General features: G+C 36.9%; 2 protein-coding genes across 2 annotated transcripts in view; one reads left to right on the plus strand and one right to left on the minus strand.

Moving 5' to 3' along the window:
* Positions 1–433: 433 nt before the first annotated feature.
* LOC121373311 (calmodulin-like protein 4) lies at positions 434–16,003 on the minus strand. Its single transcript, XM_041499870.1, has 5 exons — positions 15,927–16,003; positions 15,797–15,827; positions 11,059–11,196; positions 8,707–8,892; positions 434–3,272 (listed from the first exon to the last, which is right to left on the minus strand). Exons 1-5 carry the CDS (start codon positions 15,927–15,929, stop codon positions 3,175–3,177), a joined length of 456 nt encoding a protein of 151 aa, XP_041355804.1. The 5' UTR covers positions 15,930–16,003; the 3' UTR covers positions 434–3,174.
* A 5,731-nt stretch (positions 16,004–21,734) lies between these two features.
* The window catches only part of LOC121373442 (mitochondrial coenzyme A transporter SLC25A42-like), a 30,960-nt gene continuing 26,759 nt past the window's right edge, over positions 21,735–25,935 (plus strand). Inside the window, exons 1-2 of the mRNA XM_041500101.1 lie at positions 21,735–21,896; positions 25,671–25,828. Of these exons, the coding sequence (XP_041356035.1) occupies positions 25,697–25,828 (132 nt within the window). The 5' untranslated portion in view covers positions 21,735–21,896; positions 25,671–25,696. The remainder of the gene's footprint in view (positions 21,897–25,670; positions 25,829–25,935) is intronic.

Here is a 25,935-nt window from a genome sequence, read left to right on the forward strand (position 1 = left end):
TGTTCCAAGCACAATGCTACTCGACATGGTGGTACTACATCAAATAAAATTGCATACATTTTTACCAAATATTTGACATCCAATAGCCAATGATTAATTAAATCAATGTGCTAAAATGGTGTTGTTAAACAAAACAAACTTCTTCCTTAAGCTGGACAGCATGCTTTCAGGCACGTGTGCTGGGGGTTGGTTTCTGGGATTGAAACCCCTTCCTGCTCAAGCAAATGTTTTCATTTTTTAAAATACATTTTCTGGGGGAAGCATGGCTTGACCCAAACCCTATAACATTTGCTCGCCACTGTCTAGACCCCCCCCCCCCACCGATAAAATTCTTGCACACGCGCCTGGCTGTAATGGTCATTCATGGCTGAATTTTGGTATGAAATACAATAAAGAAGACAAGACAAGACAAAACATTGAAGAATGAACAAAATTTAGTTTATATTGTTTTATTGCCTCTCCCAAGTTATATTATTAACAATATATATATATACATGAATATATAATTAAACCAATTGTATATCAATAAGTAATAGGTAGAAAACAAAATCATGTTTGTAAAAACACATCAAATTCATGAAATCTGTATGATCATAAATAAACTAGTTTTACATTACATTCAGTAAAATACACACATCGGAATGAAATTATTTTTCAATTTAGGTAACTTAACATTATTTTTCAAAACTTTTGGTAGCCAAGACAGGGGCATCGGAAGCAATTAAAAGTGGGTACGGCCATGAAAGCTATGTATATGATGAGATCTATACTATGCGAGCACCATAGAAAGCGAAAAACACCATAGGAAGCGAAAAACGTTCCTGGCCGTAACGCTTCCGACGCTGTTGAAGTAATTTCAAAAGCACAACAATAATTTTTAAATAGATAGATAACTATATCTTTAAATGTATAGATACTACTACTCTTTCGATAATTAGATAACTCTACGTTATCAGTGACTACATGCATAACAAGGACCATGTAAAAAAAAATCTAAACGTAACTAGGAGATAACGAAATGACGTCATTTTTTTCCAGTAGCTAGGTAACAATATTTTTTAACAGAAATGACTGAAAGGGGTAAGAACTAGAATTGTGTTTTAACAATGGTCTCGTTTTGAACATGTTCACGAACAATAATTATAATTGATGACAATCATGGAATGTTTTGCAACACTTTCTCAATAATTAACCAGATGATTCTAACCAACACAACACAACATCTGTATGCATAATCGATCAAGCGAGAAATCTAAGCAAACGTTGCTTTTGAATTGGTGTATGTATTAATCCTTAAAATAAATTTTATCTAAAAATAGTGCATATTTTAAATTCATTCGATATATATACAACATATATTATATACTGACGTCCAAAAAAAACTATACCAAATAATCAGACTACTGAAATTTTTTTTTTTTTAAATCTGTTGCATGTTTAAGAGTTTGAGAATCATATATTTTGGCATATTAAAAACAATATTTCATTTCATAAAAGCAGAAAGATATTTCACCATTTTATTTCCATTATCCAAATTATAGAGCAAACTAAATCAATTTTTTCTTGGTATAGTTTCTTTTTGCATCAGTATAGACTTAATAGATAGCTACTGCATGAATACAGAATGAATATTTACAATGTCAGAATTTATTAAGCATTTGCACAGTACTTGTTGGAAAATACAATGTTTAAATAACCTTATATAGGTAGCACTATACCAAATATCATCCATCTAGGTCAAAGTTCGAAGTGAACATGACACCAGTCCCGTCATTGTTAATAAATTGACAGGGTTTTAATTTTATCTGGCAATACTGTGTCAAGTACCCTTGCGAACTAAGGGTGTTGTAAAAACACCCAATTACATGTATATCAAAAAGGACACATGAAATGTTCCCCGTTCTTCGGTTAATACTCTGAGAGAGAGAGAGGTTGTTTTATTCATATTTTTAGGTCACATTTTGGTTGATATATTGCATACATAGAGATTATTATACAAGCTTGTGTGTCAGGATTATTGTATTGCCCGAGCGAGACCGAGAGTAATACATGAATTCAGACACGTTTCGTAAAATCAGTACGATTAGAGGGTCATAATTTCTTTATTATCCATATTATTTTTATGAGTAACAAGGACCATGGAAACACGGTTCAAACGTAACTAAGATAAGAAATGATGTCATTTTAGTAAGCGTTTACAGTAGAGCATAGACTGGGTACGCCACATTAAGTTATAACATCACTTCCAAAAATTATGTCATTCGCTGTGCACGTGAAATCATCATGACACACGTCATACTGGTTATACTGTATTTCCCTGTATATTTTGAAATATGTGGATTTTTAGCCACATGTTAACATTGTTACCTGTGGGATTCCATTTGGTATAATGCAACCCGTAACAGTACATAAACCAGCTATAAACTCAACTAGGTATGGGTTATTGGCTAGTTTTATAGATTGCAGTTTTGGATGGTGTCACTGTGACCGGGTTAAAGTATAAATGTAGTGGGTCTGACTAACATAACGAAGTCAAGTTTCACGTAGCTCAACAATGTATAAACAAATGAGTTACTTAAAATAATTTTTCAATTAGCCTCTTGTTTATTTAACAATGAAATAATTAGCAAAACTTTAAGATGCATATAGCGATTACGCAAGCAACTTAAAACTCCCGATTCCAGGCTTTTCATGATGTGAGTAGTTGCTCACTCACCTCATACTCACTCAAAGATGGAAAGTGTTTCTGCACTCACCTTTCATCAGTAAGTATGTGTCGTTATAATGTTTATTTTTTAAATGTGTGAAACTTCTCTTTATTTAAAACTTCTTACCTGGAATTACTATCAGGACATAATGACTTATTCGCAGACCTGTAAATCTATGAGCTGTCATGGAAAAATGTAGTGGGTTTCCGCTTTAACACTATATGTCAAAGATACCAAACGTTTGACATCCAATAGCCGATGATTAATAAATTAATGTGTTCTAGTGGTGTCATTAAACAAAACAAACTAAACTCTTCTATGAGCTGTTGTGTGATTATCACTGGTGTGTTCATTGTGGACATTTTTCAACTACGAAAAACCAACTATAGATTGCTAGTTGATTTTATTGGTGGTTCATGTACTGCATCACTACGTAAAGCATGTCTTAATGATGGCTGTGGATCTATTAATAGTCCGGGACTGGAGTCGCCATGGCCTTCACAAAGTCATTATACGGAACTTGACCATGAGGAGACAACCCAACAGACTGGAACAGGGAATCAACTGGAAGAAAAGAAAAATAAGCATGTTAATTTTTTTTTTTTTTAAACAACCATTCTGAGAGTACTGCTAAAGCAATACATGTCAGGGCTTTAGCTAGGATTTTTTGTTTTGGGGGGGGGGGGGGGGGCAATTGAGTAGTTAATAGTCTAAAACTCCATAAACCGACTTTTGGGGGGGGGGGGGGGGGGACAAGTGCCCCCCTGCTAGCTACGGCCCTGCATGTACCCTACCATGCTCAAACTGCTTTTGTATCTGCTAAGTTCAAGGGCCATAACTCTGTCAAAAATAACTGGTCAATTGCCATGAAAGTCAAATTTGTTTCATAATATTGCATGATAAAGTTATACCCAAACATTTAGCTCAATATCTTGAGACATTATGAAAGAAAAGTCCAGAAAACACATTTTCATAGTTCCTACATTCAAGAGCTGGGCCAAGTGAAAAATAGGTAAATTGCCATGGAAGTCAAACTTGATCTGTAACCGTACATGATTAAGCTATATACAAAATTTCAGCTCAATATCTCAAGGCATTGTGAAAAAAAACCATCCTATTAAGAAAGATTCACTTGTACAAGTAAATTATGGCTGACCAGACTGTAACAGTTTAAACACATTCTGTACATACTGTATTCCAGCAGACATACTGGGTCCTGATTCAGGCATCGAAATAAGCATTGTGTCTGGTAACCCATTTACAGGTTACCACAAAATACAGTCTGGTAACCTATAGGTTTCCACAACTATATTAAAGTTAGAATTGAATTCCTGTTACTACTACGCGGTCGTTCTGAAATTGTAACGGTGCGCGCGAACATCAGTACGAGAAACGAAATCTGGAAGTAAATTTATCTAGTGGGCGCTGCTTAAACGCGGATTGCCAAAATTGCTTTGCAATTGCACAAGTGCGCACGAACATCGGTGCAATTTTGTACGAGAAAACAAAACGCGGACATAAATTCATCTAGTGGACGCTGCTTAAACGCGGAGTGACTTGCGCGCGAACATCGATACAATTCCTGACGAGATAATGAAACGCAAAAGTCCTGAATGCATTGCCTGGTTTACGTTGAGAAACGTTGAAATTTTTCTAAGATGTGGTAACCTCCCGGTAACCTGAACGACCGTTCTCGACTTATTTCGATGCCTGTGATTGTTTGTTCAACTCCAACATTAGGCTTAGTATCAGGGATACAGTTTGTGTTAACATATATTCTGGAGTACCGTACATATAATGCACATTGCAAAATATGTCTAGGTATTCAAAATTTCACCAAACTATCTGTTAAATTTTAAAAATTGAAGAAACTAAGCAATTATTTGCACAAAATAGCAATGACTATATGAAATTATTTTGCCAAATTAAAACATAATTTGCCACCTGATGCACGGTCAGCTTAGAATCAATCCCCGTTAATCATCCCATTGAGTTATTTATAATTCCAGCCAGTGCAACATGACTGGTATATCAACGGCCATCGTATGTGCTATCCTGTCTAAAAGATATCTTGCTACTAATGGAAACATGTAGCGGGTTTCCTCTGTGAGATTTATTTGTTTACATTTACCATAGTCTGACACCCAATAGCCGATGTATTTTTCGTGCTGGGGTGTCATTAAACATCTATTCTATTCAAATTTACCAAATGTTTGACATGCAATAGTCAATGATTAATAAATCAACGTGTTATAGTGGTGTTGTTGACCAAAACAAACTTTTACGTTTTCTTTTACCTTCGGAGGCAGGACGTAGCCCAGTAGTAAAGCGCTCACTCGATGCACGGTCGGTCTTGGATTGATCCTCGTCAGTGGGCCCATTGGGCTATTTCTCGTTCCAGTCAGTGCACCACAACTGGCATATCAAAGACTGTGGTATGTACTATCCTGTCTATGGGATGGTGCATATAAAAGATCACTTGCTGCTAATCGAAAAGAGTAGCCCATGAAGTGACGACAGCGGGTTTCCTCTCTCAATATCTGTGTGGTCCGTAACCATATGTCTGACGTTGTATAACAGTCAATAAAATGTGTTGAGTGCATCGTTAAATAAAACATTTCCTTCCTTCGTTAAACATCTATTCTATTCTATTCTTCTGTAAGACTACCAGTGTTCTCGCTGGGTGAAAATTAAAGGAGGGCGGCCGCGCAGCACCACACCTTTCAAAAAAAAAAAAAAAAAGTTGGGGGGAGAGCTTGGTGGTTACCATGTTGTTGTGTGTTGACAGACTTTTTGGAAAGACATACTCCTTATTTTGATTACAAAAAGTGTATACAAAATACAAGACTTCTGCACTGACTCTCGTGAGATGAAGTTGTGTTTGGAGAACGTGGAGATTACTCTCCCCCCCACCCTAGGGGCTGTGTTGCGATCGCTTGGGCCTTTGTCCAAGTACAAGATCGAACACAATGGCGACTCTGCGACCGTCACGCTCATATATGGCAGTGACCGGAAGAACCGCGCACCCAGCAGAAGACGGAGGAGGCGACCCAAGACTTCACAGGGGGGACCAAACTTGGCGGCTCAACCGCCAGGGGCGGTCCCACCTGTTCCGAAGAGGAGGACGGGACTTAGAGTGGCGCAGGGTGATCCAAACTCGGTGGCTAAACCACCAGGGGCGGTTCAGTCTGCACAACCTCGACCAACTCGACCGAAGCACTCGCCAGGAACCATCCAGGAGGGACCAAAGCTGTCAGCTCCACTGACAGTGGCGGTCCCTTCTGTTGAGGAACCGCCAAAGATGGACACGGGCCACGTGGTCACTCATGACCCACCGGCGAGCCCACCACCACCACCTCCGGTAGTTGTTGTTGCAGACACGGTGGCAGACCAGCGAGAATTCAAGAGGAGGAAGATGTCATCGACCACCATACCGAAGACGTCTGATGAATCCGATTGGATTCTCGTTTGCGACAAACTGCCAACCAAGTACACAGGGGCGGTTATCGGTGACTTCACCGATAACAAACACCTCAAGGGACCTTGGAACGACAATCACTGGCGCCAACTTCCAACCGGACAAGGGAAGTACCAGCTACAAGGTGCCCTAAACTCCGACAAACTCTACGTGACAGCCCAGCAGGAAGGACTGTACAGGCAGGGGCTCCTGATGCCATCGATGTCAAATGGGACCATACACCGCATCCTAAAGATGGTTCTACGAGACATCTACCCAGGAGCCATCGACCGCAACATCCAGGCCTTGACTGAAGGACTCCCCAACTTCAAGCCTGAACAGTCCATCAACTCGCCATGAGTCCTGCTGCGCCAACCTTAACTAGGATAGGTAACCTCCTTTTTGGGCTTAGTTGGACTTTAAACATTTTTCGATCGAGCTTCCAAATTCTTATGTTTATTTTTTTATAAATAGTCCAACGCATTTTACTTTGGCGCCCGTTCAATTGCTCAAATCACCTTAAAACCTTTTCGGCCGAGCAGTCAAACTTATTTTTGGGTTTAAACTCTTAGTCCGGACATGATGTTAGGTGCAGTTATTCTCCGTAGACTTAGGTTTTTCTAGTTAGATCCGAAGGAATCGAAATTCAGCCAGTCAGAACACGGCCCATTTTCGGTGTCTACTAGTCGGTCCGCGCAGTCGCTGGACGCTACTAAATACTTATTCCAAATTCCGCCCACTTCAAACTCAATCCCCCCCACCCCCCCTCTTGTCCTGGACTTAGTCACTGGCAAAGGCCAGAGATTAAGCCCAGGACAGGCGTGCGTGAAACCTTTGTGGTATATATGCACGTTAAACCGTTTACCTTACCTTACAAAATACAAGCAGACTCGTCTTTTAATTGAACCGAAGATGTTATCGGACTGATATTCACTGGCAGTTCCGGTTTTGCTGAACCGATCAAAGTTTTAATATTATTATTTTAATAAAGATTTCAAGATATATGAAAAACAAAAAAAAGACGTTTGTGTGATCCCCTAATGTCGAAAACATTTTTTGTTATTTCCATCTTCATCGAATGAATCGATCGCTGTGATAAAATATCGCCAGCTGATAAAAAATAGTTTCGTTTTTGTAGTGGCGGTGTATATATTATTTGGCACCCAAGATGAATGATTTTAATGCTAAACACTACCACTTCCGTTGATTTTATAAGCGGTCATATCCCCCCAAAATGAAAAGTTTACCATATGTTATAAGAACTGCTGAATAAACAGAATGACAGAAATTAAAAATCGTCAGTTATAATCAATTATATCTGTAACTGAGGACAAAATATCAGACGACAGTTAGTGGAAACAAAAGGTAGAGTGACCCTTCTGATCACGTGACAAATTTGGCGCCAAATAAGTGGGGAGTTTTCAGTTGGAGATTGCCGAATCCATAAAAAATAAAAATGTTTTCATTGCTCAAATAAAATGTAACTTTTATTGTGTGTATTAAACATACAAATGAATACAGGTATGGGACAAAATAGAGGCTGTTAAAAATACTATTAAATTACGTTATGGTAACTGTCGTAAATGTTTCGTCAGTTGCTTTTTCGTACACAACACGGCTTGTTTCCTTTGATGTCCAGTGTGCAGACTGATCGTTGTGGGGTTTTTTTATGTGTGGAAAAAAAGTGTGCATTTGGAATTAACGGAGATAGGTGCTGGAAAATATAGTAGGGTGCTGGAAAATAAAGAGGGGCGCAGAAAAATAAAGGAGGGCGGATAACGTGAAAGGAGGGTGGCAAAATGCAATAGCAGGGCATGCCGCCTCGCTTAAATGGAGCAGCGAGAACACTGACTGCACATCAAATTTACCAAATGTTTGACATCCAATAGCCAATCATGCAATGATTAATAATCAACGTGTTATAGTGGTGTTGTTGACCAAAACAAACTTTTAACCTTTTCTTTTACCTTCCACTCTCAATATCTGTGTGGTCCTTAACCATATGCCTGATGCCATATAACCAGGGTTGAAATTTACTTTTTTTTACCACTATCCCAAAGGAATAGTTAATTTAAAAAAAACACTATTCCATCTAAAAATGTACTATCCCTTCAATTATTAATGTACCACTAGTTTCCTCACTGTGCTACGTCGCCCTGTACAACACTGCGTAACGAACAATTGTTTATATACCAGTCTATGCATTACTGTGTACTAGCTGGAATTACAAACGAACTCACTCCAAACATTAGTTTCAATCAAAAAGACGTTTATTTTGTACCGGTAAGTGCATGAGAAAGGTCTTAGTAGCACGAGGATTTGTTCTGCAGAAAAATGTATCTGGACTGAAGGAAAAGCGTAAGCGGAATAGTCGCAGGCGATTTTCACTTTCACGATGGAATATTGGAAGAATTGTTTTACTATTCTGTTTCAAAATTTACTATTTGCAGAATAGCGTAAAATTCGACCCTTGATAACCGTAAATAAAATGTGTTGAGTGCGTCGTTAAATAAAACATTCCTTTCAATTTCTTTCTTTTACCTTCGTGTCTACTGAGTTTCTCGCCGAGGTTCATGAGGATGTGTTTCATCTCGGCGCCGGGGATGTATCCTCGTTTGTGTACGTCCTGTGCCGTGAATCCAGCCAGTAGTTCCCGTGCACAGTTCTCCACCTTGCTGTGTTCGTGCATGATGTCGAGGAATGACGCGAAGTCGATGCGGCCGTCACCTACAACACAGACAAGTCTGTCACAAACTCGTAACACACACAATAGAAATTAGTTGGAATTTCATCACAGTACATTCTCCATGGTCTTTATTTTAAAGGCATACTGTCACAGATTTAAGGACCTTGGCCCATGCCAAGACTTTAAGGTTTATAAGCACGGGGCCTAATTTCTCTAAAAATGGATAATAAATAAAAATTACATTAATTGTTAGAAACCAAAAACTAGCTTATAAAACTTAAGTCTAGAAACCAAATCTAGCTATCGCATCACCTCAACTGAACCATGATGGAGTGAAATCCATGTCATTCCTCTCACCGCTCAGCCATTTTAGTTTTTGAATTATGGACCATTGCCATAATTTTATTATTTTTTCAAAATGTCATTAATAAATGGAGTATGGTGGTTATGAAGATGGTTGAATAAAGTACATTTAGGGGCAAATCAAATGATATTTGTTCAGGTAATACTTTGTTAGACCATTAAAGAGGTCAGTGGTCTGTGACAACATGCTTTTACGGTCTTGCATACCAAAGGCTATCAGTTTGCAATCATTGTAGGAGTTTCCCCACTTATACGCCCATCTATAAATAGGTCAGTGGTCTGTGACAACATGGCTTTAAAGATGCATGACCTGCCATGTGCGAAATCAATTTGTCAGAGATTTATTCAGGATTTTTTTTTGCCAGGTTCCCATGTCTGATGAGGTTAGGAAAATGAGCTTGAGTAAATCATCCTTGGGATATTTGTTCAGACCACTGAATGATGCCGTACATCACTGTTGAATCAATTTATTGGAACAGACATAATGAAACACAGTGAAACCTCTCAGAACCGGACCCTCTATAAACCGGAATCCCCTCAAAACCAGACCCTCTATAAACCAAAATCCACTCAAAACCAGATATTTTTCATGGTCCCTTAAACGCTTTTTAAATATCTGTACAGAAGAGAACCTTCATAAACATGATACCACTTAACATCAATGGGTCATTTGTTTACAGCCAACAAGACTTGTAATAGTTGTATAATTGAGTGTAATGTTTTGATGAGATTTAGTTGAAGTGTGTGGCATCACACTATATCACATTACCGTTGAGATCATTTCTGAAATTTGATTTACTAAATATCGAAATAAAATGTTATTTTATAGGATAAATAGAATTAGCTACTCATGGTTTTTTTTATATATGTAAAATATCAACCTTGTCTAGTTAATCGGTATTTGTCTCGGAGATTTACTAAATATCAAAATAAAATGTTATTTTACAAGTGTTATAGGATAAATAGAATTAGCTACTCATGGGTTTTTTATATATGTAAAATATGAACCTTGTCTAGTTAATCGGTATTTGTCTCGGAGATTTACTAAATATCAAAATAAAACGTTATTTTAGAAGTGTTATAGGATAAATAGAATTAGCTACTCATGGTTTTTTTTATATATGTAAAATATCAACCTTGTCTAGTTAATCGGTATTTGTCTTGGCAGAGCCAAATACCGATTAACCAGGACTTCTAGAATTTTATTTATAAAACCCCACTTATAGCCATGAGATCAGTGATTTAAAAATTTTACTAGCCACGAATAAAAATTCACTAGATCTACTTTATATAAATACAATTTTATTAGTAAAGATAGACCTAAAAAATCCATAGATTTTTTTATAATTTTAATTTTTTTTTTGGGGGGGGGGGGGGTGGAGAGATTCATATTTACATAATAGACTTAAATGCAACATTTGATAAAAAAAAATTCACTAGCCATCAGACAAGGCTATAGTATTTATTCACTAGCCCATCATTGAATACTACTAGCCATTAGGGAGAGGCCTTGATATACATGTAACCAGCATTATAATTGGGAATAAATATTGTTTAAACCAATACCACTAGCCATGGGAGTGGGGCTACCATAATCTAGAAGCCCTGGATTAACATAAACTTGACTGATATTTTACATATTAAAAAACACTTGTGGCGAATCCTCTATCTATATTTTGAGCAGGAGTTCGACCCGTACCCCCTTTCAATGAATAGTGTTAGTTTTAAGGTTAGGCTTAGGGTTAGTCTTAGAGACTTTGATATAGAGAAGTACGGGTCAAACTCTTTCCATATTTCGAGCCCTGTTCTACCTGGGATCAGCACCTGGATAGTACGACACCTACTTGAAACATGTTTCTTGAAATACTTGGACACCTCTTCCTTGGTTGGACTGTAGAACAGCGACCTCATTATTATGCTGAGGTCAGCTTCATTTGTGACCTGACCTTTCTTGGCATGAAAGTAAAAGCATTCCTTAAATTCTGCAAAGATGAAAGTAAAACAAGTCCATAAATTCTGCAAAGATGAAGGTAAACGAAGTCCATAAATTCTGCAAAGATGAAGGTAAACAAAGTCCATAAATTCTGCGAAGATGAAAGTAAACGAAGTCCATAAATTCTGCAAAGATGAAAGTAAAACAAGTTCATAAATTCTGCAAAGATGAAAGTAAAACAAGTCCATAAATTCTGCAAAGATGAAGGTAAACGAAGTCCATAAATTCTGTAAAGATGAAGGTAAACGAAGTCCATAAATTCTGCAAAGATGAAAGTAAACGAAGTCCATAAATTCTGCAAAGATGAAAGTAAAACAAGTTCATAAATTCTGCAAAGATGAAAGTAAAACAAGTCCATAAATTCTGCAAAGATGAAGGTAAACGAAGTCCATAAATTCTGCGAAGATGAAAGTAAACGAAGTCCATAAATTCTGCAAAGATGAAAGTAAAACAAGTTCATAAATTCTGCAAAGATGAAAGTAAAACAAGTCCATAAATTCTGCAAAGATGAAGGTAAACGAAGTCCATAAATTCTGTAAAGATGAAGGTAAACGAAGTCCATAAATTCTGCAAAGATGAAGGTAAACGAAGTCCATAAATTCTGTAAAGATGAAGGTAAACGAAGTCCATAAATTCTGCAAAGATGAAAGTAAACGAAGTCCATAAATTCTGCAAAGATGAAAGTAAAACAAGTTCATAAATTCTGCAAAGATGAAAGTAAAAGAAGTCCATAAATTCTGCAAAAATGAAAGAAAAAGAAGTCCATAAATTCTGCAAAGAAAACAAATATGATTATAACAGGCCTCTGAGAATGATCATTTCATTTGCATGTTGCTCGCGCGAATCTAATTTTACATAACCTATTTTTTTGTCCGCGCAAAATTTGGAACACCATTTACTTGGATATAACAACCACTTCCAGGGTTTCTGCCAGAAAGAAATTTTTGGGTATGGCGCTATGGAATTGAATGCAACCATAGACAACAGGAGGTATGGTGGGCCTCCCGCAGAAAGAAAATGGGTTAATTTTAGCGTTAGGGTTAATAAAATCATACAGTAATGAATGATAAGAGTAAATAATTTTGTCAAAAGGTTAACTTTCAAACAATAAAATACGTAAACAAAATTGGGTATGGTGCCATACCATATAAGGTCAGCTCCAACAATAGGGTCATTACTATCATATTTTTCGCGACTATCCCATTTCTACTCTCTACCTTTTATTACTATATATTAAAAATTATTAATTATGTTAAATATTTTATGCCATTAAACATTGTTATTATGCTTTAGATATATATGATTATGAATATTGTCTGATGTCCATCTTGTTTAGGAGAGCACTTATATACATGTACGCTCTGCTTTTGATTCTTTTTTTTATCAATAAAATATCTCAAAACAATACCTGTTTTACCCTCTAGTAGAAACACTTCAATTGCCCACGGCAATCAGCAATGCTGTGTAGTTTTTAATTCTCTACAAACCTTTTTTGCCTTGGACTATTATTCAGGGGTTTTTTCAATGGCATGGCTTTTTTGCTGTGGACATTTTCTTAATTACAGAGGTTGTATAACTAGTTAGGCAAAAAGCTAATGGGTTACTTGGATTTATTTCTATTCAACCGATAAATGGGTCACGCAGATTGTCAATTCTCAGAGGCCTGTAATTAATAACTTGTAGTAAAAAAAGAAAGGAATGTTTTATTTAACGACGCACTCAACACATTTTATTTACGGTTATATGGCGTCAGACATATGGTTAAGGATCACACAGATTTTGAGAGGAAACCCGCTGTCGCCACTACATGGGCTACTCTTCCGATTAGCAACAAGGGATCTTTTATTTGCGCTTCCCACAGGCAGGATAACACAAACCATGGCCTTTGTTGAACCAGTTATGGATCACTGGTCGGTGCAAGTGGTTTACACCTACCCATTGAGCCTTGCGGAGCACTCACTCAGGGTTTGGAGTCGGTATCTGGATTAAAAATCCCATGCCTCGACTGGGATCCGAACCCAGTACCTACCAGCCTGTAGACCGATGGCCTGTCACAACGCCACCGAGGCCAGTAACTTGTAGTAAATTCCACAGTATGAAAAAAGGTATTCCCTGTGGAAAGGACAATAAGTATTCTCTAATTCCAATCCCCACTTTTTACTATTCTCTTTCCAGGGCTAGCTCTGGGTTAGCCCGAGTACTCTGATGATTTAAGAGAGCTAGACGGACATTAGCCTGAGTACTCTGACTGTAAGAGAGCTAGACGGACATTAGCCCGAGTACTCTGATTGTAAGATAGCTAGACGGACATTTGGACATAAATACGCTCTTATTACAGTCAGAGACCAAGCTATGTATTTTTTTGGCAATTGCCGACAACCAAAAAGTTGTCAAAGATTTCCGCTCTAATACCACAACAATCCTATGTTTGACGTTTTTCGAGTTACTTGATTAAAAAAAATTCAGATATTAATCACTAATACACACACTACAGAAAGAAACCCGACAGCGCCCACATTCAGCTGAGCTTCGGCAAACTCCGGACAGCAGAATTCTAAGTTCGCCGACCTATATCGTGACGTTGCGTCACATGATCGCCCACTCAGCCATTCCGTCTTCCAGAGTTTGCCGAAGCTTAGCTGAATGTGGGTGCTGTCGGGTTTCTTTCTGTAGTGTGTGTATTAGTGATTGCTCTGGGTGAGCAAAATATTTCACCAAATTTTCTATTAAACTTCAAAAATTGCAGAAATCAAGTTATTTTCTTTAAAATGTCAATTATTACATGGTATTATTTCACCAAATTAAAACAAAATTCACCAACTGCTTTTAAAATTCGCAACTGGCGAATTTGGCGAGTGTCAGAGCTAGTCCTGTGTTTCTATCAAATAATTATGAACAGTAATGAATAAGGCCAAGAGAATGAAAGTTATAGATTTGCGTCAGAACAATTTTAAAAACACATGAGGGTTTTTTTCATTTTTCATTATTTTTATTGAGTCCAAATGAGGTTGACACATCAAGAGTTCAGCAATTTTTGTCAATGTTTGAAATATACTGCTTCCTGCTTAAGGATTCAATGCTCTACTGGGCTACACTTCAGAATTTATGACGGAGATGGCAGTTTTGGCGCAAAGGACCTCGTAGACATTACCACTATTGACGATTTGTGCAAATAATGAAAATTGTCAGCGGTATCTGTCACAGCATGCGGGCAGTGGACACAAATCTATAACTTTCATTCTCATGGCTCACTTGGTAGAGTGAAATGCTCGAGTTGAAGGATCAAACCCTCGGTAAACATCTTCTCTGACTGGCTTTCTTCCCATCCTAACCACTGGCACCAGGCATATCATGATGATGATGCGTGGTCCAGATGGATTATGGCATATGATATCAAATATTGGTAAAACTTAGCCCGAGTACTCTGACTGTAAGAGAGCTAGACGGACATTTGGACATAAACACGCTCTCATTACAGTCAGAGACCAACCTATGTCTTTTTTTGGCAATTCCTGACTACCAAACGGTAGGCAACGAGTCCCGCTCTAATACCACAACAATCCTATGTTTGACGTCAAATACCTTTACATCAATCATTTTCGAGTTAAGTGATACCAAAAAATCCACATATTAATCACTAATACACATACTACAGAAAGAAACTCGACAGCACCCACATTCAGCTACGCTTCGTGACACTCCGTCGCAACAATTGCAAAGCTTGGCGATCTATTTCGAGACGTAGACCACGTGATCGCGCACTGGGCGATTCCGCCTTGTGCAGCAGTTACAGGGGCCGTCTCATATCAAGCGAAGTTACAACATGGAAGAGTTGGCTAATGCCGTTTTGGATGAATTTGGATTTCATTACGTCATTAAACCAAAACAATTACACATTATTGATTCCATTTTGAATTTGAAGGATACATTTGGGGTGTTATCGACAGGATACGGCAAAAGTATGTGCTACGTACTGCCTCCTCTTATGAGACGACCCCTGTAACTGCTGCACAAGGCGGAATCGCCCAGTCTCGAAATAGATCGCCGAGCTTTGTAATTGTTGCGACGGAGTGTCACGAAGCGTAGCTGAATGTGGGTGCTGTCGAGTTTCTTTCTGTAGTATGTGTATTAGTGATTAATATGTGGATTGTTTGGTATCACTTAACTCGAAAATGATTGATGTAAAGGTATTTGATGTCAAACATAGGATTGTTGTGGTATTAGAGCGGGACTCGTTGCCTACCGTTTGGTAGTCAGGAATTGCCAAAAAAAGACATAGGTTGGTCTCTGACTGTAATGAGAGCGTGTTTATGTCCAAATGTCCGTCTAGCTCTCTTACAGTCAGAGTACTCGGGCTAGTAAAACTGGACTGCATTGTGACTGTCTGGGAATGTGTATGCCTATATAAAAGAATCTTTGGCATTGTTGTTAATGCAAAAATGCAGTCAACTGTTTCCTCTAAGACTAGTCTTAACGGTGTCGTTACACAAAACTTCAACTTAATAAAGCGGTAACCTGTCAATGGCAGAACAAATAGGGGAGGGGCAGACTGGGTCAAGAATGTGACTAAAAATTACAAAATATCTTACCATCTATTTTTTGCTGACTGAAGAAACGTGCCTGAAAATACAAACATACAACAGTGAAAAACAGAAACAAGCGACGACAAAAATTCGATAAACCTAAGCAAATAAAATCAGATTTTAAAGATATCCCTACCATTTTTTTTCTTTCCTAAAACATGAACAACTGGTTTTGTTCCAAATTTAGCATTAGGCGTAACAATAATTATGAATCGGTTGTTGTTAAAAAATCTTTCAAAAAGTTGAATGAAACTATATACTGGATAAGGAATACCACTGAGTTCATATTTTTATATATATATATATATATATATATATATATATATATATATATATATATATATATATATATATATATATATATATATTGGGTTTTTTTGTTTAACGACACCACTAGAGCACGTTGATTTATTAATAATCGGCTGTTGGATGTCAAACATTGGGTCATTTTGACATATAGTCTCAGAGAGGAAACCCGTTACATTTTCCCATCAGTAGACAGGATAGCACATATCACGACCTTTGATATACCAGTCGTGGCGCACTAGCTGGAACGAAAAATAGCCCAATGGCCACACCGACAGGGATCGATCCCAAACCGACCACGCATCAAGCGAGCGTTTTACCACTGGGCTACGTCCCGCCGTCCCCACCCCTGAATTCATAAATTCGCGGTTTCGTCTCTACTAATTACTATATTTAAACCGACGATTAATTTTTTTTTTTTTTTTTTTTAAATACTACTAATAATAATAAAAAAAATAAAATAAAAAATAAACCGACAGTATAAATTTTAAAGGGTAGTTCAACAATACACAATACTTAACGCTTTGGGTGGAGGTTAGAACACGGGGTATGTTATGAAACGTTACAGGGGAGGGAGTTTCAAAAGTTGCAAAACAGGCGTTTTCAAAACATGTCCAATTTTTATTTATGACGTAAAATGCAGTTGCATGCTATTTAGTATTATTACAAAATCTTAAATAAAACAGTAAAAGTAAAGTAAAGTTTGTTTTATTTAACGACGCCACTAAATAAAACAGAAAATCCACATTACTATTAGTCAAACTAGGCTACGTCATAATGTCACGGAAAGCGGGGTGGGAGATTCAACGTTACGGGAGGATATGAAAATGCCTAATTTTGCTTTACATAATTGTACGTATGAAAGTATGACTAGTATGGTATATATTTAATCATAATGCATTTAGAACAGATGCATTCACATCATATATGTACGGACTCTTTTTCAGGGGGTCAGATTGGCTTTTGCCCAAATGAAACGAAAATGCCCGAATTCGGATAACAGCATTTATTCATATTAGCATTACTGCCAAACAGCTATATTGAGTTGCAAACGAATCACTATACGCACTTTTACGTGGATTACAACTAATTTTGAGGGTAGAATGATGGAAATAGACCTACATGGTAAAAAGGTATCGTACTTTTTCCCGAATATCTATATCATTTTCGCCCGAATTTCAGGGTTTGCGTTATCGTACGCTTATGATCCATCTTCACCATCGCTCGCCCTGGCTATATTAAAGGCATACTGTCACAGATTTAAGGACCTTACTTCTCTAAAAATGGATAATAACTAAAAATTACATTAATTGTTGCATTAGAAGAAGTTTGCTGGCGTGGCGGTCTATTTTTAGATTAAAAAATCATTTATGACGCGCATCCGTCTAAATATAGACTAGTTATCTGACTGTCTGTGACCGAGCCGGACTAGACCATTACAGAGAAGGGGTGTAATCGTAAAATCGAGAAATTGATACATTTGTTTACAAACTTTGACGTTTTCACAATCTAATTAAAATTAGCTCCACTATTACATGTGGATCTAAAGACAGCCAGTTGGAGCTCATGTCCACCAATCAAAACCTTACTTGCAGAATCCTGCCAGTGATTTAAAAATAATTTGAAAACATTCCGAATTATCCTGAGGGTATACGACATGTTTCGTGTGAATTACGAATGCCTTAAAACATGTTTTATTTTATAAAATAAATAATTTGTAATGTAAAACTGAAGACTGATTTAGTTTTATTTTATTTTATAAATAAATAAATAATTTTTAATGTAAAATTGAAGACTGATAACCACCCCGTACGTATTGGTATGGTTCGCTGTACTGCGGTCACTAAAATAGACTCGCCCGATATTTTTAGAATTTGTATGCTCCCAAATAACGTTATAAAAGGCGAAGTGTGATTGGTCAATATTTAAATTATTATTTACAGACGAAATGTTACCTGGACATTGGGGACTACGCAGTGTTGTTAATTTTAAATCACTGGCAGGATTCTGCAAGTAAGGTTTTGATTGGTGGACATGAGCTCCAACTGGCTGTCTTTAGATCCACATGTAATAGTGGAGCTAATTTTAATTAGATTGACGTTTTCACTAAGTTCGCAACAACAGAAATATGGAGTGCGCATGCGCTGAGAGTAAGAAAGTTCGTAAACTTCACTTTTTTCAATTAAAAAATGACGGATTATAATCTGCACCAATCAAAAAAATATTTACACTGATAGCTCGGCAAGTATCTTAGGCATTAATTGGCTAGCGAACTGGGATGAAACCGCCTCCTGTCAAAATGCTTGACATTGGGAATCCCTTCGATTTTAGCAGGGAACCCTCAAGCTTTTCCATTAGGAATGAAATTTAAACGATTTAAAAACATGAAAAATGACGGTGGAAAAATCAATCAGAAAAATATAACAAAACTATTTTCGGGTAGAAAAATTGTTAAAATTCGATATTCTGGGAGAACTGGCTCGCGATTGCAGTTTTATTAAAATAAAAATGGCGTTGACAGTGAAAAAGCCAGTATTAAAACGTTACTTAACCATTGAATTTAATTAGGTCAGCGCTCAATGATCAAACTTCTTCTAATGGAAACCAAATCTAGCTATTGCATCACCTTAACTGAACTATGATGGAGTGAAATCCATGTCAACCTTCTCGGCAATTTTATTTTTTGAATTATGGACCATTGCCATAATTCAATTATTTTTACAAAATATCATTAATAAATGGAGTATGGTGGTTATGAAGACGGTTGAATAAAGTACATTTAGGGACAAATCAAATTATTTATGTTCAGGTAATACTTTATTAGACCATTAAATAGATCAGTGGTCTGTGACAATATGCCTTTAACCAATCTATAGTCCGTCCCATCGTTCTATAAAATTTCGCTTTGGTTTGACGTAAGAATAAAAGTAAAAGTGTTTTGGAATTACAAAACAATACTATTTTTGTGTACAACTTACAAACAATCGGCTCAGAAATAAATAATTTGTAGTACATTTCATAGTATAAAAAGGGGCGCTTTCTATGGGATTGACTATAAGTCACGTGTGTGTGTGTGTGTGTGTGTGTGTGTGTGTGTGTGTGTTTGCGCACGCATGCGTATGTTTTTTGTTGGGTTGTGTGGGGTTTTTTGGTTTGTTTGTTGTTGTTGTTTTGTTGGGGTTTTTTTTTAATTTAATTTTTTTTTTTGGGGGGGGAGGGGGGTCAGTTTCGCGTGATGTGTGTGTGTGTTTTGTTGGGAGGAGTGCGGGGACTGGTAAGGCCTATTTCTCATAATTACATGAACATTAATACATATCATAATTATGCATGTCCATGTATTTTGTTTGAATTTACTTTACACCGATGTGCATGTAATCACTTAAAACTATGTTAAATAACAAATATGGCAGCATCTATTGAGGTTGTATTTATGGAATTCGTATTTGTATGCAATTTTTACATCACGTGTGAACGGTAGTGGACTGGACCCGAGCGCAAAAAGATCCTTGTGAAGTTCGACATCTGGTAAGAACCAATTAAGAAGGTTGTCGACAGTGCGAATCAAAAGAGGAGAAGCGACCAGAACCATTCAGGGGCGTAGCGTGATCTGGACCTGGGGGGAGGGGGGGGGGGGGATTCGAATATGAACCAAGTGGACCTTTTTCTATTTTGTTTTTGCACCACCGAAAACTCTATATGTATAAACCTGTATGTTTTAGTTCTGAAAGTGGACCATTTGCTTCAGCGGGGGGGGGGGGGGGGGGGGGGGGTCGAATCTCCCCTAGCCCCCCTAGCCTACGCCCCTGCCACTGGAAAGTGTTCAAAAGGTCTTGCATATTATATTATAGATGCTGTTATTATTATTATTATTATTATTATTATTATTATCATCATTATTATCATCATTATTATCATCATTATTATTATTATTATCATCATTATTATTATTATTATCATCATTATTATCATCATTATTATCATCATTATTATTATTATTATTATTATCATCATTATTATCATCATTATTATCATCATTATTATCATCATTATTATTATTATTATTATCATCATTATTATCATCATTATTATCATCATTATCATTATTATTATTATTATTATCATCATTATTATCATCATTATTATCATCATTATTATCATCATTATTATTATTATCATCATTATTATTATCATTATTATCATCATTATTATTATTATCATCATTATTATCATCATTATTATCATCATTATTATCATCATTATTATCATCATTATTATTATTATTATTATTAAATAGTCCGATCCTCTCTTCTTCCTAGTATTTATTTTTGGACTGTCTTTTTAAAATGCTCCAAATTATATAAATATTGGGCCGAGCAGTTAATTCTTTTTTATTTTTGGCTTGTAACTCCGGGTTTTTTGTGGGTTTTTTGTTTGTTTTTTTAAATTCTATTAATTTTTTTGCTAATTTCAAAATGATGCCCATTTTTAACTCTACTCTCCCCCCCCCCCCCCCCCCCCCCCCCCCCCCCCCCCCCCCCCCCCCCCCCCCCCCCCATTCCGAGTCAGGCCACCGATCTTATCAGAGGTCGGACTCTGGATGGGCGTGTTCGAAACCCTTGTGGTATATGAGCACGTTAAACTAGTTATCTATCTATCTGTCTATCTATATATAGATGCTAAGCAACCCATGTTTGAATACATGTATAATTATGTGTGGTCAGGTTTATTGAACATTGTAAACTCACGGTCTAAAGTTTTTAATTCGTTCTCACGTTTTTGAGTCAGAACATCTCATTTTAATAATAACTAACTGACAAGGGAGGAATGTTTTATATAACAACGCACCCAACACATTTTAATTAGACCATGCGGTTATATATGCCATAATATGGCGTCGGATATATCGCTAAGGATCACACAGATAATGAGAGATAAACCGGCTGTGAAGAGGGACTAATTGACAGTGCGAAAGCAGGCCAGTAGGAACGACATTTGGAGGGACACATTCTCTAGTCATAGAAAGGTCGTTAGCTGGGGTGGGGATGGGGGGTGTGGGATGGAGCAAAAGTCAGAATTTCATCTGATTATATTACAGAGTAGCCTCTTTCCTTGGTTTCTACGGGCCTGCCGACACCCATAACCGTTAATTTGTTGTCAAGTATCTGTACCTTAGGCTATTACCTTTGGCAATACACTTGTGTATGAATTGAATAGTTACTTATTTTTCATGAATCTCTTTATTTATTTATTTATTTATTTATATCGTACTGATAAAAAGTGTCTGAGGCAGGTTTTCAGGAGTGGGGTGAGAGTGGGGTAGAACCTCCCCTAGCTACAGTGTCCTCAAGCTTGTTTCAGAAAATATAAACAGGGCAGGCTTGGAGAACACTAGACATAACCCCCATTCTCCCGCTTCAAGCAATTTTTTAAAAATAAAATAAGTATTTTCTTGGGGAGTATGACCCTATACCCCGAAACAAATTCGCCCATCAGTCTAAACCCTCTACTCTTGCAGACGTGTGAGATTGACGTCATTAAAAATAAATAATCCTTATCCGCATCAAATCCGGCGTCTAATTTGTATAATGTAGACAAGGGAGATAACTTAACAACGTATTTGTTTTCGTAGCAGAAGACAACCATGAATGTGTATAAACGTGTTTATAAATATTAACATTGCATTAGTGATTAGTGATGCTATTTGCGAGTAACAGGTCAACAGAATAAACCGCCTGTCAGTTAGTAATTCAGCTATAGATCGGTCACTACGAGCAGCAGTGCATTTTATTACGTCGATCAGGTATTGGTGAAACGGTTCTTCCAAACTGGATCAAAGGTCAATTCTTTTCGTTAGAGGTGGCTATACACAGGCCAGTAGTGGCCGTTACGTGGTACACAATCTGGACAGTTTCGTAGACCACTTTCCATGGATAACGTTTTGCAAAGCTAGAAGCACCCACTCTATAAATGTTACATCACGTCACCCTTCTGTAACCCCCTCCCTCCCCCTCCTTTTACTGTGACCATTCATGAATTTGAATGAATGACGTAACGTCGGCTACCATGTTTTGGTGAATGCATTGATTATTGTCAATAATACACACATTTTAAACTTTGTGAGTCTGTTTACATAGTTATTAAAACCTTGTATGCATTTTGTATTTTTTAACCAAACAATTTTACCATTGAATAACCATTCATTTGCTTAACTTAAAGGGACATTCCTGAGTTTGCTGCATTATGATTATAAGACAATTAAACTTACATATTAAATGTATTTTCTGGTTTAGAATATCAGTGTCTGTATATTCAATGTGTTTCTGGTCGTCTTAATATTTGCAAAAAGCCCAAAGTGGATTTTGTCTTCAAATAATTTCGTAAAATATGTTAGGAAATAAAATGAATATAACTCAGTACAAATATATTAGAACGATCAGAAACACGTTTAATATACAGCTACTAATATTTTATGCAGACAAATATATTTGATATGTAATTACAATCGTTAAAAAGTCTCTGTTAGTCGATAACATCTTAAAAGTTGCAGCAAACTCAGGAATGTCCCTTTAATAAACAATCAGACTTGTTTACATTCATGTTCCAAAAATATTATACTTAATTTAGTATTAATACAGTCAGGTATGCAGGACTTTTAATGCAGAGGGAGGTGTGAATTCCATGTCATGGGACCAACAATGTCTAAGAAAAAAAAACCCTGAAAATGTGTTATTTAAATTTGCAAAGGGGGACCTACATTTTACACTGAATTTTAGTCTAATGTTTCCCAATATACATTTACATATTTGCTAAACAAAAATACTTAAAACTACATTCCCTGGAATATTTTTATTATAGAACAGAAAATCCAATTACGTTTGGTGCATATATGACACCGCACTCTGAATTGGTTTCACTATGCTGGCTTATCCAGGTCAAAAACAAAGCCAGCATTTTGAAAGTGGGACACTTTTGACAGGCTTGTACCGATCTCGGTTTTCATTAGCTTATCACAAGTATATAATTCCCCCAAAGGAGATCACGTGAGATTTTGCAATTTTTTAACAAATTTAACTCTCTTGATTGAGGGGTCATCTCATATTTCCAAAACATATTTATATCCATAGAGGTATGGTACAACGCCTTTCCAGGGGTCGGTGAGTGGGGGATTTGCCTAGAAATTTTGACAGTGGCCAGCTGTTGGCATACGTGTTACATGTAAGGGGGTGTTACTAATTATGTAATGCTCTAGGGGTAGAGGAAGAGGGTACTCTGTTCAATTTACGTAACATTTTTCAAGACTATGTGTTATTTTTATTCATTACTTAGACCTAAAAAGGTGTTTTTTGGAAATGCACGGTCAGTCTAGGATCGATCCCCATCGGCGGGTATACAAAAAGACCATGGTATGTGATATCCTGTCTGTGGGATGGTACATATAAAAACGATCCCTTGTTAAAAAAAAATGTAGCAGGTTTCCAAGGCACGTGTGCAGGGATTTCAGCGGGGTTGGGGTTATAGACTGTGTTGAGCGAAGTTTATATGGGGCCATGCTTCCCCAAAAAATACATTTCAAATTTTTTTAAGCTTGGGCAAGTAAGGGTTTCAACCCCCAATACCCTTCCCCTGCACATGCACCCAATTCCTCTTTAAGATTATATGTCAAAATTACCAAATGTTAGACATCTAACAGCAGATGGAAGGAAGGATAGGATATGTTTTATTTAACAATGCACTCAACACATTTTATTTACGGTTGTATGGGGTCGGATGATTATTAAGTCAATATGCTTTATCTTTGATGTCGTTAAACAATCCCCCCCCCCCCCCCCCCAATTTTACCCTTTCCAAACAAAATAATATTTATTTGAATTTGTCGATTTTAACACATAAAATTAAAAAGTGAAAACGTTCATTGTCTACTTTAGTATATTTTATTTTAAAAATATATACATGATTAATGTGTTACTAGTATACAAACTAAACTTTGAAAGTTCTACTAACACTTTATAAAATATCAATTCTGAAATAGGAAGGTACGACTGTCGATAATACGTTGTCAAGATCAAACCGGTTTTAACTAAAGACTCTATAAGTACCGCATCCTCAACCGAACGTTCTTCGTACAGTGCAAGCTTTCTCTTTTAATTTTTTGAGACAAACCCTACAATTTGAAATTGGCAAACGCACAGGCTGTCGTTTGTGCTTTGCCGAGCTATGGCGGCACAGGCGACGAATCAAGCATATACGTTTGACGATATCTGTTCATAACGAACACACACAACTTTTTTAAAAGTGCATTTGAGCTTGTATTTCACATTTGTACATGATGTTATAATATGGTAACCAGAGAATGTAACTTTAAATGTTTAAATGTATTAGATCAGTATTGATCAGGAAATAATATGCATCATGTATTATTACACTGGTCAAAATTAATGGTGGTTAGATGCCTTAAATTCCTTTAAATATTTTTAGTTAACTCAAACATCAAGATATTGTTACAGTTTGTCATAGGATTATACATGTATGTGTAACAGCTTATTTACTTGATTGTTTTGATACAAGTTCTTGGTCTGTGTGTCTCTCTCTCTCTCTCTCTCTCTCTCTCTCTCTCTCTCTCTCTCTCTCTCTCTCTCTCTCTCTCTCTCTCTCTCTCTCTCTCTCTCTCTCTCTCATACAGGTCGTACTATGGCTTTGTCTTTACATCCATAAACTATTAATTTCTGGAGCATATCTATTTTATCAATTCATATAGGATTATCGAATCATAGTCACTTCATACCATGGTCATTTCATACCATCCATTTCGTACCATATACTGCTTGGTCATTTCATACCATAGCTAGTCATTTCGTACAAGTATATTGCCACAAAGATGCAGTGTTTTTTATTATTATTATTTTATTTTTTTAAACTTTATTTGATTTATTACGGTAGTTGGAAGTTCAGAACACGTTTTTTTTATTTCCAATGAACCAACATAATGGACTAAATATTTTGTTATTTATTAGGCCTTTTCAAAATGTTAACAGTTAAAATTTGGTTTGAAATGTAATGTTATTTTGTAAAAGACACTATCGGGGTGATTTCACGTCTGAAATTGACACACTTTTATGGTACAAAATGACTCAGTTATGGTACCAAATGATCAAGGTACGAAATGACTAGGGTACAAAATGACTTTGCAATGGTACGATATTACCAGGGTGCAAAACGACCAAATTAGGTATGAAATGACTAGCACCTGGATTATCAGATCTAGCATGCAAGAACATTAACATGGAATGGTGATGTGTTGCATACCAAAACTAGGTCACAGCGACCTACCACCATTTTCAGGTATATCAATCACTGGTACTCTTGTAGTGATAGAAATAAGCAGAATTTTATACTAGTGCACCTGACTTGTCCACCAGTATTTTGATTTGTCCAGTTTTATTCAAGTGCAAGAACAATGTTGTTGATTGCTCAAAAAGACAAATGGACAAGTGCTTATTTCGAACGCTGCTCTTGTTTGTTTTTGTTTTCCCACGTAGCACATGCTTTAACATGTAACTCTTTTGTTTGTTTTCAGAATGGAAAAATGTTGATAACATTGCCATGGGAACAGGGGTGACAGAAACTGTCTTCAAAGCGCCTGAGCTCCCGATAGAGTTGGTCTCCTCCATGGGGAGTACGGTGAGGTCAAAAGAAGAACATTTTCATCATGAGGAGCACAGAATTAACGCCAAGGTGAGGAGACCGTCTCAGCTGTTTGTTTTCTGTGGCAGGACGTAGCTCGGGTGGTAGAGCACCTATCTGAGGTGGGTGGGACGTAGCTCGGTGGTAGAGCACCTATC

The sequence above is a fragment of the Gigantopelta aegis genome, chromosome 5 (genome assembly GCF_016097555.1).
Source record: "Gigantopelta aegis isolate Gae_Host chromosome 5, Gae_host_genome, whole genome shotgun sequence".
NCBI lineage: Eukaryota > Metazoa > Mollusca > Gastropoda > Neomphalida > Peltospiridae > Gigantopelta > Gigantopelta aegis.

Excerpts from the sequence above, each read along its gene's own strand:
- LOC121373311 (XM_041499870.1), bottom strand. Across the intron at positions 11,197-15,796 it reads CAGTCAGCAAAAAATAGATG|AATTTAAGGAATGCTTTTAC; the intron begins GTAAGATATTTT and ends TCATCTTTGCAG. Across the intron at positions 3,273-8,706 it reads GAAACTCAGTAGACACGAAG|TTGATTCCCTGTTCCAGTCT; the intron begins GTAAAAGAAAGA and ends CTTTTCTTCCAG.